Source organism: Arabidopsis thaliana, assembly GCF_000001735.4.
Source record: "Arabidopsis thaliana chromosome 1 sequence".
NCBI classification, from domain to species: domain Eukaryota; kingdom Viridiplantae; phylum Streptophyta; class Magnoliopsida; order Brassicales; family Brassicaceae; genus Arabidopsis; species Arabidopsis thaliana.
The window spans coordinates 9,539,492-9,558,482 of NC_003070.9; the positions used below are offsets into that span (position 1 = coordinate 9,539,492).

General features: G+C 35.5%; 5 protein-coding genes across 6 annotated transcripts; 1 reads left to right on the plus strand and 4 right to left on the minus strand.

Moving 5' to 3' along the window:
- Positions 1–557: 557 nt before the first annotated feature.
- On the minus strand, positions 558–4,812 carry AT1G27470 (transducin family protein / WD-40 repeat family protein). The gene is made up of 11 exons (NM_102511.4): positions 4,569–4,812; positions 4,323–4,466; positions 3,927–4,218; positions 3,778–3,841; positions 3,512–3,625; positions 3,276–3,438; positions 2,888–3,035; positions 1,964–2,541; positions 1,699–1,880; positions 1,286–1,546; positions 558–1,204 (listed from the first exon to the last, which is right to left on the minus strand). Exons 1-11 carry the CDS (start codon positions 4,725–4,727, stop codon positions 877–879), a joined length of 2,433 nt encoding a protein of 810 aa, NP_174067.2. The 5' UTR covers positions 4,728–4,812; the 3' UTR covers positions 558–876.
- A 106-nt stretch (positions 4,813–4,918) lies between these two features.
- On the plus strand, positions 4,919–6,794 carry AT1G27480 (alpha/beta-Hydrolases superfamily protein). Its single transcript, NM_102512.3, has 2 exons — positions 4,919–5,516; positions 5,780–6,794. Exons 1-2 carry the CDS (start codon positions 5,116–5,118, stop codon positions 6,675–6,677), a joined length of 1,299 nt encoding a protein of 432 aa, NP_564286.1. The 5' UTR covers positions 4,919–5,115; the 3' UTR covers positions 6,678–6,794.
- Positions 6,795–6,881: 87 nt separating this feature from the next.
- AT1G27490 (F-box and associated interaction domains-containing protein) lies at positions 6,882–7,582 on the minus strand (the record flags this gene model as incomplete). Its single annotated transcript, NM_102513.1, has 3 exons — positions 6,882–7,095; positions 7,219–7,399; positions 7,483–7,582. 3 exons carry the CDS (start codon positions 7,580–7,582, stop codon positions 6,882–6,884), a joined length of 495 nt encoding a protein of 164 aa, NP_174069.1.
- A 4,377-nt stretch (positions 7,583–11,959) lies between these two features.
- On the minus strand, positions 11,960–14,931 carry KLCR3 (Tetratricopeptide repeat (TPR)-like superfamily protein). 2 transcript variants are annotated; one of them, NM_102514.4, is made up of 3 exons: positions 14,542–14,931; positions 12,413–14,189; positions 11,960–12,339 (listed from the first exon to the last, which is right to left on the minus strand). In NM_102514.4, exons 2-3 carry the CDS (start codon positions 14,161–14,163, stop codon positions 12,138–12,140), a joined length of 1,953 nt encoding a protein of 650 aa, NP_174070.1. In that variant the 5' UTR covers positions 14,164–14,189; positions 14,542–14,931; the 3' UTR covers positions 11,960–12,137. The 2 variants fall into 2 exon arrangements, with proteins under 2 accessions (NP_174070.1, NP_001321779.1); NM_001332765.1 differs by lacking the exon at positions 14,542–14,931 and adding an exon at positions 14,412–14,428.
- A 287-nt stretch (positions 14,932–15,218) lies between these two features.
- On the minus strand, positions 15,219–18,970 carry EX2 (UvrB/UvrC domain protein (DUF3506)). Its single transcript, NM_102515.3, has 11 exons — positions 18,473–18,970; positions 18,256–18,372; positions 18,112–18,177; positions 17,698–17,804; positions 17,537–17,618; positions 16,666–17,355; positions 16,400–16,526; positions 16,132–16,298; positions 15,970–16,044; positions 15,634–15,726; positions 15,219–15,555 (listed from the first exon to the last, which is right to left on the minus strand). The coding sequence occupies exons 1-11, from the start codon at positions 18,800–18,802 to the stop codon at positions 15,454–15,456; spliced, it is 1,956 nt and encodes a 651-aa protein (NP_564287.1). The 5' UTR covers positions 18,803–18,970; the 3' UTR covers positions 15,219–15,453.
- Positions 18,971–18,991: the final 21 nt, after the last annotated feature.

An 18,991-nucleotide genomic window follows, 5' to 3' on the forward strand; every position in this document is an offset into this window, starting at 1 on the left:
GTTAGAAGAGGTGTGGGTAAGTGATTGGTAGGTTAGGGAGTAACACGAGGCAGTTGCAGCGTCTGTCTGCTTCATGCAACGGTGGGAGAGAAGAAGAGACACGTGGTGTTTTTTTAGTTGACGTCTGGGGTCTTCTTTTCTCGTACGTGTCTTGATTTTGTCATCCTTTTTTCTTAAAATCCTGACTTCGCCGTTTAACATCCTCTATTTGGTCGACACACACACAGTACAGTTACTATTCTCTCTCTCTCGCCTCCAGATTTACGCTTTCGAGGGTTTGCCAACTCTTTTTTACTTTTCTCTCATTCTGATTTCAGGGAAAAAGAAGTATTCTAATCATTATAAAAAAAAAGTAATGCTCCACGTTAAAGATTTTACATTATATAGAACACGAGATTTTGTTAAAACTATTTTGTTCCATATTCACAAAATTTAAAGACTGTCATACTTTTTTTTGGTAAAGGATTTTAAGACTTGTCATATACAAGTATAAAACTAATGGATGAGAAAGAGAGTTATTTGGGTTCTACGGTCGAAATCGTGCAAAAATGACCATATCGAAGTTAAACACAATGGATTGACTCATAAAAATGAAGAGAACACAAACGGCAAAAACAAAAAGAAGTTCTTAATATAGTATAAATCTAGGTATGAGCTATACAAAGCTCAATATCCACTATTGTATTGAAAACAAAGAAAAGAAACAAAACTCATTTAAGGCTCTTACAAAATTTTAGGCATACATATGGAAGGAAACATACTTCCTCACAACTTGGCCGATTCATCCTCTGACACTCTTCAACATTTCTATTCTTAGTTCCTTACTAAGCAGGGCCTCAAGAAACAAAATGGAGCTTCTTTAGCTTCTTCCCTTGCTTATGTCCCGAATATATGTCTGTGAACTGGTTGTGTATCCAAATTCTTGATAACCTCCATCCATGGTTTCTCTATAACCAAGATTGCACTTTTTGATAGATGTCGTAAATATAGAACTGGGTGCTTTGAGGTTACCATTTCAAACTTCTTTCTCTTATTACTCTTACTCTCTTTTTGATACTCCTCTAACCTACGTTTTTGAGCACCATTCCCCAATTTCATACTAATGCTTGCAAGTTTACCTTCTAGCTTTTCGGACAGATTGCATGGTGTATCCGTGTCTTCGTCTTGTTCCGCCGGCTTCCCAAATTCAATCAAACACTTAGCTCTGCTATGCAACCAAAGATACAAGTATTATTATCACAAGGGTTTTTTCATTTAGTGAAAATTTTGAAAACCAATAAAGTACCTGGAGCTGTAAATGATGACAGATGATGAACATGGTGATGGAGAGAATGAGAGTCCTACGACCTCACCAGGAAAATTTTGGTAGCTCTTTGGCAGACAAAAAGTCTGCAGCAATGACCACTTGCTCAACTCTCTAGCCTCCACATCCAATGCAAAGACCTGGTTTGAAGAGGTGGAGATCACAATCACATTGTTGTCCCTCGGATGAAAACCAGCGGCTGCAACAGATGCACCATCAAGCCTTGATATGAACCAATGCTGCCTGTAATCAGAATTAGAGCCTGAATGAGAAAAATATACAAGCAGGTGCTTAAATATATGCAAGCCAAACTTGTATTTTCTCAGCACATATTATTTACTGGGAACAAGTCTAAACAAATAATTCTACGATGAGAGGGGTCACAAAATGTTCACCTCTGCGTTTCCAGGTTGAACACATATATGTCCCCAAAGCAATTGATAGCAGCTAACCAATCATCATTTGAGCTAGTATACAGTTTTGTAATTGGAGGCTCATGAGGAGGAGATTCACCTTCCTGTCCCTCCTGGCGTGGTGTAAAAGAATGTAATAACTCCATGCTACCAACGTCAACAATCTGCCAACAGATAAAGTTCAGATGTTTGACAAGGTCAAGCAAGTAAACAAAAATTTAGTCATTAGCAAAAAATTGGCACATACATATATCCTCCTATCATGTCCAGCTATTATCAGCCGAGAGCAGTCACAGCTGAAAACCATGGAATGGGCAAACGGAAGATTAGGAAGTCGCTTTCTATTAGCACTCCATGGATTCTTTCCAATTTTATTTTTCTTCAACTCAAACAGACTTGGGCGAACTTGATCAGAATAAGCAAAAAGTGATCCTGTGTTAGAAATTGCACTGCATATGATCTTCCGAGCATCTTTACTTTTAACACGAACCAATGGCTTAGTGGAGACACGCCCACTAGAATCATTGCTTATGTGAATACGAAGAATATCTAAAGAACAAGAATCCTGAACCAAGAGAAGAGAAGTCTGATTGAACACTGTATTATGTACCATCTGCATGGGCACTCTCTGAGGCGCAGGACATATATCATGTGGAGGGAACTTAGTAAACTCTTGAACCGAGTATGCATAAAGCTTGGCATCATCACCAGCTGAAATGAGCATCGGAACCCCCAAATGTGCCCATTTATGGTAACTGAAACCAGCCGGCTCCTTCCTGCGCTGTTTAGGACTTGTTACTTTTGCATTCCTATCTGGAATGGAACCTGCAAAAGGTGGGAGCATAAGAATAATTTAAAAAAAAAAAAAGACTAGGTAGCTTCTAGATACAAAACATTGATCCCATATGCATTCGGATACACATCATGGCCCAAGCCAAAATCAGTGCTACGGTTTCTCGTGATAAGTTCTAAGTAGTTTGATAGAATTAGGTTACTGGTTTTACATCGGATTTATATTTGTAGTCGAATGAGGGCTTCTTATGATTTTATTATATTGAACCCTCTGGGTATTCTCTGTGTTTGTGATCCTTTAACTCTAAACACATTCAATCTTGAATCTTAATTATCAACCATACAGGAAAATCTGAATATAGCTCAAGAAGCCACTGACCTTCCCAACTTATTGGCACTGCAACAGTTAGAGCCCTGATATCATGTGTATGAGCCCTTACACAACCGATATAATCCCACTTCTGAGCAGAAGAAGGTTTAAAATCTTGTGATCTAGATGTACCACCAGAGAGCTTATATAAAATAACCTACAAAAGCATGAACGGAGAATTAGAAAGTTGTCACAATAACAGCCAAACAACATATATAATGTTATGTCAATGCAGAAAGGTTTCTTTTTAATCTTACGAGACCTTAAAATCGGTAATAGTAATTGTTTCTACTTTATATAAGTCCCATTTCTCGTCCATGGGGAAGAACCTGTCTTTATTATATACCAATTATTAACTGGGATTCACATGAGTAAACACACTAGCAGTATCATTTACCTGTCCATCAGCGCCTGCAGAAAACACCCGGTTATGACTTGGGGATGCTGCAAGAGCATTGACATCACCCTTGTGATTAGAATGCGCCTGCAAAAGGGTTCCATGCTGGCTATCCCAAAACTGGACACTTCCTGTACTATCTCCACTGACAAGAACTCCATATCTAAAATAGGATGTACATAATCAGTAATAGGAAAGGTAAACATAAACTAACATATGAGCACGGTAATTTTTACCTCAATGAAAGAAGTGACCAGATGCAGAGCTCAGACCCATTTCCCAGTCCTCCAAGTCCAACTGTTATTCTATATACCTCATGGCATAGATTAGCATCCCAGCATCTTATCAGCCTACAAATATTGTTGGAAAAACAAAAAAAAAAATTAAAACTTTAGCCAAATCAAAGAACATCCAGGGGTCTTCTTGCACACCAAAAATGCATCTCTAAGGAAAGTAAATAATAATATTGCATATCATACAAAGTAAAATAAATTATCCTCACCCATCGCTACTGCCTGAAAAGATCCTCTGTGCGTCCGCACTCCACGTCACACTTAAAGCACGACCTATGAAAATAATGTTCCATAAAGCTCTAAGTAAATACAATAATGAAAGATCAAAACGATGCAAAGGGGAGTAAAGAGTTCTCACCAGTGACCCTAGGCAAAGATCTATAGTACGTTAACTTGTCAGATTCAGAGATATAATATATCCTCACACAGCCATCATCACAAGCAGCTGCAAGATGCCTATCCAAGGCCTCCACTTTCTCATCAAGCTCGTCCAACTCTGAATCATCTTCAACTCCACTTTCTTCCTCGTCGTCTGATTTCTCACTCAAGTATCCATTCTGAATCAGCTTAGCTTCTTTACTTTCTGCTTCAATAGAGATAGGGGCCAGAGCTATTTGCCAGATTGAAAACCCAATTGAATCTAGGACGACCTGAACAATTAGATACCATACGAGCAAATTAGCGAATGAACTTATTTTGGAAGTAACTAGAATCATTTACAAGAAGCTAAAAACTTTTATTCAATGAAATTCACCTTCTGCTTCAAGTCGAAAAGATCCCACTCTGAAATTGAGCCATCAATGCTCGAAGAAAACAATCTAGCGGAAGAAGAACCTTTAGAACCAGTACCAAACCACGCAAGGTGCGAGATTCTCGATTTTGGATCTCCATGAATGATCTAGACTCAAAAGAAAGTGAACAATAAAACTCAAATCAGTTACCACGAATATAACCGACTCAAAATGTTCAAAATTGGAAGAGAGAAAACAAAAGCACGTACGAGCTGACAGTGCCAAGAGGAAGCACCGGGAGAGACGAGCCAGAGCTCAAGAGAACCATCCTCACGAGCTGCGGCGACCTGAGAACCGTCGGCGCTGGTGGCCAGAGCTACCACCGGAGATGGCTTCCAATCGATGGAGCTGCACCGGTACTCAAACATGGTGGCGACGGAGAAAGAGAAAGAGATGAGAGACGACGAAGCAAATTGCGTTTTTAGGTTTTTCAAAGGGTTTTGACTTTTTTTTAGTTAGGAGCGCAGTTTAAAATCGGTCGGGTCGACCCGACCCATTGGGCCATAAATCTGGTTTCAAGTTAAATACGTTGTATAATGCCACGTAGGCAAATACAAAATAAGAAGGAAATACAAAATAAATATTTGTAGAGCCTCTAGATGATTACGCGGGTTCCATATCCACCATATACTACTTATCTTAAGCCTTACGTTTTAAGATACTACTCTGTTTTTCAAATTCAATGGACCTTTTTCTTCAAATCTCCAGCTTTCTGCATAGATCCATGACCATGAGAGTCTGTTTCTTAGAACGAAAATGAAAAAAATATCTTCACATTATTCGGTAGTCATAGCGATACTCGTTGTGGTGACGATGACCTCGATGTGTCAAGCTGTGGGTAGCAACGTGTACCCTTTGATTCTGGTTCCAGGAAACGGAGGTAACCAGCTAGAGGTACGGCTGGACAGAGAATACAAGCCAAGTAGTGTCTGGTGTAGCAGCTGGTTATATCCGATTCATAAGAAGAGTGGTGGATGGTTTAGGCTATGGTTCGATGCAGCAGTGTTATTGTCTCCCTTCACCAGGTGCTTCAGCGATCGAATGATGTTGTACTATGACCCTGATTTGGATGATTACCAAAATGCTCCTGGTGTCCAAACCCGGGTTCCTCATTTCGGTTCGACCAAATCACTTCTATACCTCGACCCTCGTCTCCGGTTAGTACTTTCCAAGATATATCATTTTGGGACATTTGCATAATGAACAAAATAGACATAAATTTGGGGGATTATTGTTATATCAATATCCATTTATATGCTAGTCGGTAATGTGAGTGTTATGTTAGTATAGTTAATGTGAGTGTTATGTGATTTTCCATTTTAAATGAAGCTAGAAAGTTGTCGTTTAATAATGTTGCTATGTCATGAGAATTATAAGGACACTATGTAAATGTAGCTTAATAATAAGGTTTGATTTGCAGAGATGCCACATCTTACATGGAACATTTGGTGAAAGCTCTAGAGAAAAAATGCGGGTATGTTAACGACCAAACCATCCTAGGAGCTCCATATGATTTCAGGTACGGCCTGGCTGCTTCGGGCCACCCGTCCCGTGTAGCCTCACAGTTCCTACAAGACCTCAAACAATTGGTGGAAAAAACTAGCAGCGAGAACGAAGGAAAGCCAGTGATACTCCTCTCCCATAGCCTAGGAGGACTTTTCGTCCTCCATTTCCTCAACCGTACCACCCCTTCATGGCGCCGCAAGTACATCAAACACTTTGTTGCACTCGCTGCGCCATGGGGTGGGACGATCTCTCAGATGAAGACATTTGCTTCTGGCAACACACTCGGTGTCCCTTTAGTTAACCCTTTGCTGGTCAGACGGCATCAGAGGACCTCCGAGAGTAACCAATGGCTACTTCCATCTACCAAAGTGTTTCACGACAGAACTAAACCGCTTGTCGTAACTCCCCAGGTTAACTACACAGCTTACGAGATGGATCGGTTTTTTGCAGACATTGGATTCTCACAAGGAGTTGTGCCTTACAAGACAAGAGTGTTGCCTTTAACAGAGGAGCTGATGACTCCGGGAGTGCCAGTCACTTGCATATATGGGAGAGGAGTTGATACACCGGAGGTTTTGATGTATGGAAAAGGAGGATTCGATAAGCAACCAGAGATTAAGTATGGAGATGGAGATGGGACGGTTAATTTGGCGAGCTTAGCAGCTTTGAAAGTCGATAGCTTGAACACCGTAGAGATTGATGGAGTTTCGCATACATCTATACTTAAAGACGAGATCGCACTTAAAGAGATTATGAAGCAGATTTCAATTATTAATTATGAATTAGCCAATGTTAATGCCGTCAATGAATGAGAGCAGTCAACTATTTCACCATTTTTAGTTGTACATTTTAAGATAAAGAGATAATTTACATATATTTCACGGTTTGTTTTAGGCACTCCTTATAGAAGAAAAAAAGAATTAAAAACCAAATGAAATTACTTATTTGGAAAAACTAAAGATAGTTGAAGACATATGGATCGGAACCCGTAAATTTGACAAGTCCTCGGTCACAAGTCATGTGCGTGGTGCAAGAAGTGTACCTTGTTGGATTTGTACGAAACTTGGAACATAATTCATAAGAAACGAGCAAGATTGTCCGAGTGTAAGATCTCCACGACGTTGATCCACTTGTACGTGTTTATTTTCTCCCACGAAGTAAATGGTATTGATGGAATCCGAGCGCCACTTGCAACACACTACAACTTTATTCTGTTCGTCGGCCAAGAAACTGATCATGAAGAGCATGTTGTTGACGATTCACCCTCAAGACTTTGTATTGCTTGCAGGAGGATTTGTTGTGGTAACCGAGAGCCTAAAAGTCGGACTCACTGTACCTGTATCTAGGTTTAACCCACTTGGTTTCCCCTGAACATGGATTCCAAACCGCGAGTCCTTTGTACTTGGTGGTGCATAGCAAAAAACCATCGCAGTGAAAGATGTCACGTATATCGACTTCGACTTGAGATGAAGATTTAGTAAAGGGAATTTTAAGGTAGACCTGAGCAGATGGAGGAACTCGATGGAAATTGGTCCTCAGTAAGTAAACCCTAGAATCAATCAACGTGATAATAGAGACTCCTTTGGTGCATTAGCAAAGCTACCAGTTTCAATATACCCTTCCATTGTTTCGGTGTTGATTTCCATCGTGCCAAAGATTTAGCCGGAACTCTAGAGAGTATCTCTTCTTGCAAATCCACCGGAAGACTCCACTCCATCGCAAGCCAGCCCTATCTATACAAGAAAGAAAGACCTAATACCTAATTATATCTAGGTTTATTGTTTACTAGAAGTTGTCCACGCGATGTGTGGATTATATATTCGGTTTTAGTTTTGAATATAGAATAATATTTATATTAAATTATATATAAAACTTATCTATAATTGTTAATATATCGCTCAAAATAATTAATTATAGCAATTTTGATGTTTACAAGATGTTTTTTACAAAGACATTTTAGTTGATTAAAAGTTATGCACTCAATTTTAAATTTTTTTTTTGTGAAACAATATGTTTTTCTTCCAAAAAAATAAACATAAATTATTCAGTATTTGTTTTTGTAAAAATGCAAATGCACGTATTACCAATTTTCTTGAAAGTCAAAACAATAGATGAACCTTCTTCACATTTAAAAATTTAAAGCCTATGATTTAAGATAACTTTCAATGAAAACCCTCTAACTTGACTAAAGATCTTATATGTCGGCTCAAAAAAAATAAGTCATATAAAATCTGATAAATATATTGAAAGACGTTAAATTATATATATATATATATATATTTAAAAATTGTTAATATATCGCTCAAAATTAAATAAAATTTCAATTTTGATGTTTACAAATTATTATGATGTGTTAAAAAGACACTTTAGTTGATTAAAAATGTTCAATGCACGAAACTGTTTTTTTTTTTTTTTTTGTGAAAACGGTATATTTTACTATATAAGAACTTAAAATATTCAAGAATGTATTTTTTTTTTTGTGAAAATGAATATGCATGTATTATCAATTGTCTTGAAAGTCAAAAAATAGATGAACCTTCTTCACGTTTAAAAATTTAAAGCCTATAATTTAAGATAAGTTTCAATGGAAAATCTACCAAGTTAACTAAAGATCTAAGAATGTCAGTTTTGAGGAAAACAAAAGTCATATAAAATATGATAAGTGTACTAAAAAAACAAACTATATATATAATTTATCTATAATTATTAATAGAAAACTCGAAAGTATTTACAAATATTAATTTTGATGTTTACAAATTGTGATGTCTTTAAAAAAGATAATTTAGTTTTTAAGAGTTTTCAATGCACTATAGTTTATTTTCCGTTTTTTTTCGTGAAAAATGTATGTGTTTTTTTTTAACTTAAAATATTCTTTTTTTGTGAAAATGCAAATACATGTATTACCAATTGTCTTGAAAGTCGAAATAATAAATGAACCTTCTTCACATATGAAAATTTAAAGCATATGATTTAAGATGTCTCTTAATGGAAAATTCTCTTACTTGACTAAAGATCTCAGAATATCGGTTCAAAGGGAAAATTAAATCATATAAAATTTGATAAATATAGTGAAAGACGTCATGTCACTACCCAATTTTCAAATGATCAACAATACTTTAAGTAAATGTAAGTTAAATTAGAATAAATTAAATATTCTCTTTAAGAACTTAAAACAATAAAAAGAAATTGATATTTGATATTACATATCCATATAATGCATAATAAAATTAGGAGTTTAAAGTTAAACTATCATATTACTGAGTTGTTTCCTTAACTTTGTTTTGTATATATTGTAAGAAAATTAAGAGCAAATAAAAAATTTGTCACCTTGAAGATTTTTTTTTACTGGATTTTCCCTCAAAAGTTATATTAAAACAATTAATACGCAGCATGTTTAATAATACATTTGATTCATGATTTTGAATTATACAAATTAAAATTTTTCATTATGGTAATTTGCTTTCAACAGTTTAAGATTACTGTTAAACTTTTTTTTTATTTATCTTTTATTAGATATTTCCATGAATCCATAACACATGAGTTTCAATATGGGTTGAATAGAAATAAATATTTTTATTTTTCATTATAATAAATAAAATGTCAAACAATTGTTATTATTAGATTTCCAAACAGATAAGCCGGTGAAATAAAATTCTAATTATTTTTGTTTTATTATTTAGCATAAATATAGTTTTATTTATGTTTAACTTCAAATGATGGGAAAAAGTAGGGAAAATATGTCTCTAAGTTAAATGTTATAAGCTTTTATAAATTGAAACCATAATGTTTTTATATAATTAATTTAATATTATATAACAATTGTTATTATTTATATGTGATGTAATGGCAACAATAAATGAAACCAAAAACTTAGGAATCATATATATAAAAGTAAGGTTTCACTCTTTCCTTAATGGTCCACTTGGCAATATAAGTTTTTTTTTAAAATTTATATAAATAATAAATAACTTATTTAACACACAGTTTAATATAAAACTGAAATAAAAAAAATATGTATCAACTATATTTTTCCACTCTACTTTATTCAACACACAATTAATTAAAAATTAACTCCGACAATTTATTTACAAACCTGAAATCATAAATATATATAAATTAATTATATTTCTCCACACCATTTTATTCAACACAAAATAAATTAAAAATTAACTCCCACAATTTATTTTTAAATTGTAACTTCCATCACTTCTCATCCTATAAATATATACATTCTCTCATTCTCTCATTTCTTCATCCACTTCCACCGTATCTTAAATATTGTTTTGTTTAGTTTTAAGTTTTTTTCTTGTTGTTGTTATGAGTTTAAAAAATATTATTGTAAACACTTAATTCTAAATTTTAATTTTAGATTATGAACATTACACTGTTATTATTTTTTGTTTAAATACATCTCGATTATCAATTTTCATTACCATCTTATAAATAATCATTCTCTCATCATTTTGCACTATATTCATGTATATATATCTTATGTTGTTATATGGGTAAAACACAATAAATTTAAAAGATAGAAGTTGTCCTTGGGGTTTAAAAAAAAAAACTTTTATATTAAAATTCATATGATTTTATAAGAAAACAAATTAGTTTGTCACTTACAAAATAAAATGAATTGGAACTATTATGTATGAGTTTATATCAACAAATTATTTTGTAATTTACTTTATCATACATTTATTTTGTAAAAATAAGATATGATATATTTATTAATATATACATGCATAAATAACATAGAAAAATAAAAACTGTTAAAATATGAGCAAAAGTAAGATATCAAATTTTAACATATTTTTAATTTTTTATTGATACAAAATTATTTTAATTAATTAAGGTTTAAAAAAAAAACTAAAGATGAAAAAATTTATTATAAAATTGGAGGATTATATATAGTAGTGAACTATTAATGTGCAGTCTTATTGGTTCCTAATTTACAAGGAATTTTGATGACTTCAATTAAATCCTTGAAAATAAAGAAATGAAAGATTTTAAACGATTGTTAGAGAGTTTTTTATAATCTTTTTGATTAGTTTTTCATAATCTTGTAAAGTTTCTCAAACAATCTCTTTATTTTGATAATACTTTCCATGACTTTTCATGACTTCATTTTGTGAAGAAAAATGTAGGAAATCATGAACCAATAACACAATAATTTAAATCATTAACAATCATTAACAATCAAAGATTCTTTTGTTTTAATTGAATAACACAAAACTTTTAATGACTTTATAAAAGTATGAATCTAATAACCCAAAATTTATGAAGATTTTAGATTACTTTTTACAAATCTTAAATAAATAACACAAAATTTTAACATACTTTTAAAAAATCTTGATTGAATAACAACAGATTTTACATGACAATTTAAATCACTAAAACTCTTTTGAAATCATACACGAATAACACCCCCTAAAACATAATATCATGTCAAAATTTTAAAGATTTGATTTTGCAATTAGTTAAGGGAGTTGCAATTATGCTAGAAGAAAATTTATTTCAAAATTATAGTTTAATATGTAGTAATTTCAAAGTTTAATGACTATTTTTCTAAATATTTAATATATCTATTAATAAATTATTTTAGTCAAACTACAATTAATGATAAGTACATGTGTCATAAAAGTAGAGTGCCAAATGTCGCTTTAGTAGGCAAAGTTAAAAAAAACCTTCTCTTATTATATAAGATTTTTTATAAAAAAATTGAGCCAAGACAGTTATGACAAATATCTTTAAAAAAATAAAGTTTCCATAAAGAAAATTCCCTACTGTACTAATCATCGATCCAGTAAGCAAATATATCAAAGATTATTTACATTAGCATATATGCACCCTCAAGAACACTCCATGAACACTTTAGTAAAGCCATTGTGCATGTATTCATATTTACAGCATGAGATGTGATTCGAAGTTGCAATGAAGAAAAGTGGAGGAAGACGATAAATATGCCCTTGTTCTACCTAGTTCATCACTCTTGATTGTTATCTGGTAATTTCGTGGCTGTTTGGTGCTTAACGAATGTCAAACTACAGTGAATAATTGTAATGCTGTTGTTGACCAGATAAACATGAATTTTAAAGTTGTCTAAAAGTGGTAATGATCTTCTCATTCAATAAATTAAAACAAATCTGTGAGAGCCTGTTAATTCAAGTACACCGGATTAAGACAATGAAAGGAAAACACTTCCACAAACATAATCACAAAAAACAAAAATATCGTATTCACATTTCTATAAAATAATAAGAAAATGTAACATATTGTTAACGAAGAGCTGAAGAAGAAGTGAGATCGGAATCAATTAGAGTCTTGAGGGATTTAGCTTTCCTTCCTGTAACGTTACCAGCTTCTTTCAAGAGTTGGGCCAGCCTCCTCTTCTCGTCTTCCGTTACAGGATTCGCTGTCCCGAGCTTTTCCTCCCGAACCCCAACCACATGTCCTAGCAGCTTAATCGCATCATCCAACCTATAACCACAAACTTGTTTGAGGTCTGTAGGAGGATGTAAAAAAAGATAAATTAACATGCACAAGTACATACCTGCCAATTGCATCATAAGCTCCTGCAAGGTTACTGTACAATCCAAGTGTTTCCGGGTGATAAGGACCACACTCTTGTTCTAAAATACACTTGGCTTCTTCAAACAACTCAACAGCCTCTTCTATTGCATCGAGCTGAATGCATGCTAAACCCATTTGGTTAAGTGCAATCCCGAAAAACGTTGATTGTTTCTTTCCAGTCGCCCGTAGTTTTGAGATAGCGCTCTTAAATGTGTTGTACGACTCCATGTATTTCCCCATCATATAGTACAACACTCCCATTTGAGCTTCAATCCCTGCAATCATGATTTTCTGGCCAGGAGAATCCGCGTATATCTTCAGCGCCTTTTGTAGCAAGGTAATAGCTTGTTCCACCTCGTTCATAGACTCGCATATCACGGAGATATCTGTAAGACCACTTGCAATCTCTTCAGGAGAAATCTCTAGGTTATGAGACTCGTATATCCGAAGAGCATTTTCACAATAAGACTTTGCTTCACGCACTTTTCCTGTCCGATTATAGAGATCAGCTAAACGGATATAAACTGAACCAACAGCTGGATGGTTCTCTCCCTTTGCTGTCTTCAGTGCTGTGAGAGATTTCTGGTATGCACAAATCGCTTCATCGAACCGAGACAAAGACAAGTACGAGTCACCAATGCTAGTATCAACAAAAGCAACCTCAGACTCTTGTCCATTTGCTGCCATGGCCATACTGGCTAATACCAAATGCTCAAGGGCATTCTCATGATCTCCCTTAGTCTCACATATAAGCCCCATGAGTCTTCTATCCGCGGCCTCTGCGATTGAACCTGGTAAACCGCTTTCTCTATGTATAGAAAGAGCCGTTTCGCAGACCTGTTGAGCCTCATCAAACCGTAATGCTTGTACAAGAGCTTCTGCTAGGTATCTGCATGTTTCACCAACTCTTGGGTCATTTTCTCCCAAAACCTTCTTCTGGATATTCAATCCCTCGGTATAACACGATATCGAGCTCTCTAGCTGCCCCACCATAGCGTAAGTGTCACCTAACTGCATCAGACCAGCAAATTTAGCTAGAGCATGCTCTTCACCTTCTTCAACAACAGGAATCTCAACAGAGCGCTGTAGAACCGGAATTGCCTCATTGTACTCTTTTAACTTACAATGGACTGCTGCTGTAACATGCAAACACATGATCCATTCCAAACATGGTTTCCCATTCTCTGCAGAAGCCTCAAACAACTTAGCTGCTCGATGAGTTAACTCGAGAGCTTTGTGTGTACTGTCACCAGAACTAACCAAGTTTCTCGCTTGGTTCAGTAAAAAACGTGCCAGCTCTACATTTTCAGATGATGGTTCTTCATTTCCATTTTGTAACTTGGTACCTCCGACTTTCTTCTTCCTCATTCCACCGACTCCAACGTTCGATTTAGTCACATTCTTCTTACCAGTTTGTTTCTCCATATCCCTGGGCATGACTTCCAAATCCAAGTTTGAAGAATTTGACTTGACATCAAACTCTTCTGGCTTTGCCACTTCGTCCTCATCTCCTTCATCTTCCAAGATATCAATATCTCGCATCTCTCCCAAAGCAAGATGTTGTAGATCAGAATCAATCTTTGACTCATCACCATATGATCCAAAACTCTGCCTTGAAGGAGATTGATTAGAACTCTGCAATTCGCAGAGATTCTTACATAACTCTTCTATAGTTGTGTCAAACATTTGGTCCGCATTAGAATGCGATTCATTAACAGACCCTCCTTCCATTTTCTTTATTTCGAATAAACAGCTATCTGCACACAACCATAACCCATATATCATCAATGGAGCTAAAGAACACAAAAACGGATGCGCAATTTCGGAGAAGGCTCGATTAAACCGAAATCGAAATAAAGGCAAATACTTGAAGCAAGCCCACAAATTAAAACATCTATAGAATTGAATACAGGAAGAATGCATTGCAGCCCTTATCATTATCCAAATACACCAATCGCTCATATAATCTTTTTTCAGACCTTTCATTAGGACACTTTAGCCGTTGTAAGACAAAACACGAGAGGACAATCAACACCTATGTATCAGAAAAATAGCGAAAAGGAAATCGAAAGGGGACAAAAGAGAGAAAACATAGAGACAAAATCTAACCTTGTTTGGGATTGTGTCGGAATCGAAATCCGCGGAAAGAGACAAGAACAAGGGAAATCTAAGAGAAGTCTAATTGTAGAAATGACAAGACCAGAAATGGGTCGGAGGGTGAGAGAGAGAGAGTTGAAATTTCAACTTCTTTCTTTTTTTTTCTCGGTGGAATGTCAAAGAGAGAGGAGAAGGAGGAAGGAGGAGCGGGAAGAGAGAGAAATGAAAAAGTTATTCTTCTAATGCCGCCATTGCGCTGTCTCACGGGAACACAAAACTGCATTTATTGCTATTTTACTTTACCAATTCCAGCTAATTTTGGAACTGATTTTTAGTTTTAACAATATGAGAAACATGTAGATTTTTTCCTCTCCCTATTGATTTGCAGAAGCTTTAGAAAACTTACATGGCCTGTTCCGATTTTCAATGCCAATGGTGATATATGGACGACACTAAACACAAACCTTAAATCGGTTTTGATTATATATTTCTATAACTCACCTTTAGCCAAACGTAACTTTTACTCTTACTAGCATAGTTAGCCAATGACTAGGAATCTATGATAGTATATATATACTTGACCCCTGTTTTCATGTCGTAGGGGTGTTCATTATGTATTTGATCAAACATATCTTAATAGAACCCAAAAACAAACCGATGTAACACCAAACGGGAAAAAAAAACAAATTTAAATTCAACTGAAAATTAAAGACCAACCCATAATTGACAAATCCATAGTATATTTCGATTGAAATTGGTGACCATATTCTCTACTCTACAACCAAAATATCTAAAAAAAGAAAACTAAATCAAAAGTTCTTATATTCTAAACACTCTCAAGGTGATTTTGCTTTATAATTGTTAGAGTGTAAGGAACAAAGCCAAGGAGTAGTATATAGTTACAACAAAACGACGGTGTATTGGTCACTCAGGCAGTCTCAGACGGTTGAAAAGGACCAAGAAACTCTGCTCAGGGCCAATATATAGAAATCCAAGATCTGCGCCCTTCACATATGGTCCCATTCCCTATTCAGAAAACCTCATCCATTAAAACCGAAAAGACGAAGAAATGATGGTCGGCTCTTTTGTGTTTCTATGTATTACCTTTCCATTGAGTTTTAAGAGCTTGCCCTCGACCCATCTTGGCTTTTTAAACCCAAAGTCAGCGATTTTTCCTTGCCCTCTGTAACTCGCAAGCTGCATATATGTAAACAACTTCTGGATAAGCTGTTCATTCAAATGTCAATGTGGCTGGAACCCATGAAATGTCTAAGCAATTGTTTCAATAGGAGATTAGATTGTTTTTAATCTTTTTCTGGTAAAGTGTTTAGCTTAAGCTTATGGTTCTTGATCTTTTATTGATTTACATGTCTGAGCATGCTTATGTTTTGGGTCTGTTTTTTAAACTGAAGCTCAGGAGATGAGGAAAGTTATCATTACCACTCCCAATTCCTCTGGAAACAATCCATGATTCGTCATGCGACTCCCATTCCCAATCCTTGCACGGAATGTCACCTACCAACAATTTGTGACCCTATCTTAGATTGTTCACCTCATACAAAAATGTCATGATTTGAATACAATTAAAAAAAAGATAATAACCTGGCCAGCCGGCACATTTGGATCCCCTGTCAACTTTACAGCCTCAACATATTCAAAGAACTCTATATCTGAGGAGTTACTTCCTTCTGCATCATCCCACCGACCATACTTACGCTTAAGTTGCACTATCTCGGTGCCATAAGGCCCGAATGCACCCACATATAGACCTGCACTTAGAATTCAGAACATATTTCAAGTTGAGTTGTACAAAAACATTCTGAGTCCAAATCAAAAGAAAGAGAATAACACTAATGCACAACATGCTTACCATCAAAAGGGTCTAAGTTGCTTTCAGGAGTTATGATTCTATTAAATGCTGTATACTCGGAGAGATGGTTTCCTTTTTGTGCCTGGTTTATAGCAAGCTTGACAATCTCATGCACATGTTTCGATACCTAGAACAATAATCAAACAACCTTTATATCTAAAAACATTAACACGACAACGTAAAAGAGGTTTTAAATAATAACAAACTCCTAGATCTGATTCTAGAGGTTAACTTTATAAAAAGCGGTGTAAATTCAAGTAATATACCTTCAAAGAAGCTTTCTCTCCCCAGAACGCCTCGGCAACCTCTGGTGGCAACAGATCTGAAAGTCCTTGAGCTGCAAGAGCTGTTACTTGTTCTTTGGACACTCTATTTTTCCTTGTATCGATATCCCTCTTACTTCTCCCAGGAACATGCAATATAAAGGAATCTCTTTCAGTATCCATTATATTTGCCGACACACGGACAATCTCATCATCTATAGAGGAATCCTCTATGTTATGTAGAACCCCTCCGATGACAAGCTTAGTGTTTGAATGCTTTCCATAATCTGCACTATCCATAGATGAGATTGCTTCAATACTGTCATTTTCTTCTTCTTCTACTTCTTCTTCATCATCAGAAGAATTTGTTTCCTCAGTGCCTTCTCCAACCAGCTCTTCAGTAGCGTCATCACTGCCAACAATCTCTTCCTCAGGGATTTTAATAACATCCATTACTTTCAGTTTTAGCCCTGGGATTTTATCTTTTAGAAATTTTATCACATTTTTAATTCCTTCTTCAGTTGGTTCCCCAGCATTTAGTTGTGTATCTTCTTTTTTATCCACCTTCAGTTCACTTCCTCGTACATCTAAAATGGATGGGTCATTGATCGAGGATTTCGAGGATTGCTGTACTTTTGAAAAGGAATTCTCGGAAATGGTTAGGTTTTGCTTCACGTGTTGCACATACACCACCTAAACACAGCAGATAGGTACATATCACTTCAAAAGGGTTAATCAGTGATTATCGAAACTTCAGAGAAGTTTAGAGCAGCAATTATGAAACACTAATCTTATACAATAATACAAGATACAGGTAAAAGGATATACTGTCACCAGAACTGTTACTTAATTAAATGTGATTTTCTCAAATTACCTGCATAACATATCCTCCGTCAGTGTCTTTAATAACGAAAATCTCAAACAGGGGTGTTCCAGCTGCTTCAGCCACCAGCTGTCTGTAAGAAACAGTAATGAGATTCAATTATCACCAGCAACTGAGAAAAGATTTAAATCCTCAGCATAACCTGCTCTCACCTTGGACTGTAACTCTTGCCAATAAACCTACCAACACCTGGAGTTATGTGTACAATTCTGCCAAATGGTTCCTCAGAATCTCGAGGTAAACCAACCCACCAACCCACCTATATAAACATCAGAAACGTGACAAATGCATTGAAATTCTAAAACAATCATCGTCTAGATAAAAGCATAGATTCTTGACTAGAGATTTGGGTAACACTGAAACCATGAAGCAATCCTTGATAAGTTGACTAGGTGAAACCATCACTTATGTCAGGAAACATATATTACTTCAACTAACCTTAACTACCTTAATAGTTTACAGACATGTAACCTATTTTCTTGATTCAAATGTGTAAGAGTCGTCTAGTAATATCTTACAAGCTAAACAAGAAAGAACAAAGTATAAAGGACGGTAAACAAAATTACCAGTCCACTTCCTGTCTCGTTACATAACCTGGAAGCATCATGGTAACGCTCTTCGTTTACTGCAGTCTGCAAGGAAGTTAATCATATATAAGTAAGAAGATAACATAAGAGTTTGATGTAATAAAAAAACACACATATATAAACCTGTAACTGGCGCATGATCTCAGCGACAGCATCATCAACAGTAGCTTCTGAAATAGCTTGTTTCAACTTGACTGCTTCTTCAAAGTCTTCTTTTTCAACAGCATCCTCAAGTTGAGACTGTTACATAAGCTAGAAGACTCCAAATTTAGAAATCTATAATCAACCAATAATCGAACAAAAAATCATCAATAGTAGACAGAGTTTAGATGGATAGAACCTTGAGAAGAGAAACAACGCTCTCGACTTCTTCAATCTCGGAGAAGTGACGGTTCCAACGATCCCAATCCCAATCCCACTTATCCTCACTCGAACTAGTATCAGCTCCATCAACAGCGGCGCAATTTCGCAGACAGCTTAAAGATGGGGCTTTAGGGTTACAGGTTGATATAGAAGAAGCGAAGGAATGTCGTAGACCGATAGATACGGAGAAATTTGTGCGTTTGTTGGTCGAGAGCTCCGGCTTTAGAGAATTTCTGGGGCTGAAGAGGATGTGAAATTGAGGAACAGCGATTATTTGGCCGATAAGACATGGTTGAGTTGTCGCCATCGGAGGACGTTATCACCGGAATCTCTCACCGTGCTGAGAGGCTTTGCTTTAGTTTTTGACACCTCAGGACATGTATGGATGGATAGGTTTTAACTTTTAACTTTAGCTAGAGATGGTTTAAGGGCAATTTGGTAAAATAGCAATGCAAAGGCTGAGTTTTTCTTATTTTCCTATGATTTTTTTTTTTTT

Excerpts from the sequence above, each read along its gene's own strand:
- AT1G27470 (NM_102511.4), bottom strand. The coding sequence starts at position 4,727 with ATGTTTGAGTACCGGTGCAGCTCCATCGATTGGAAGCCATCTCCGGTG. Across the intron at positions 4,467-4,568 it reads CCTCTTGGCACTGTCAGCTC|ATCATTCATGGAGATCCAAA; the intron begins GTACGTGCTTTT and ends TTTTGAGTCTAG. Across the intron at positions 3,439-3,511 it reads TGGTCACTTCTTTCATTGAG|ATATGGAGTTCTTGTCAGTG; the intron begins GTAAAAATTACC and ends ATCCTATTTTAG.
- AT1G27480 (NM_102512.3), top strand. The coding sequence starts at position 5,116 with ATGAAAAAAATATCTTCACATTATTCGGTAGTCATAGCGATACTCGTT. Across the intron at positions 5,517-5,779 it reads TACCTCGACCCTCGTCTCCG|AGATGCCACATCTTACATGG; the intron begins GTTAGTACTTTC and ends TTTGATTTGCAG.
- KLCR3 (NM_001332765.1), bottom strand. Across the intron at positions 12,340-12,412 it reads GCTTATGATGCAATTGGCAG|GTTGGATGATGCGATTAAGC; the intron begins GTATGTACTTGT and ends TTGTGGTTATAG.
- EX2 (NM_102515.3), bottom strand. The coding sequence starts at position 18,802 with ATGGCGACAACTCAACCATGTCTTATCGGCCAAATAATCGCTGTTCCT. Across the intron at positions 17,619-17,697 it reads GGCAAGAGTTACAGTCCAAG|ACAGCTGGTGGCTGAAGCAG; the intron begins GTGAGAGCAGGT and ends TGTTTCTTACAG. Across the intron at positions 16,527-16,665 it reads GAGAGAAAGCTTCTTTGAAG|GTATCGAAACATGTGCATGA; the intron begins GTATATTACTTG and ends TTATTGTTCTAG.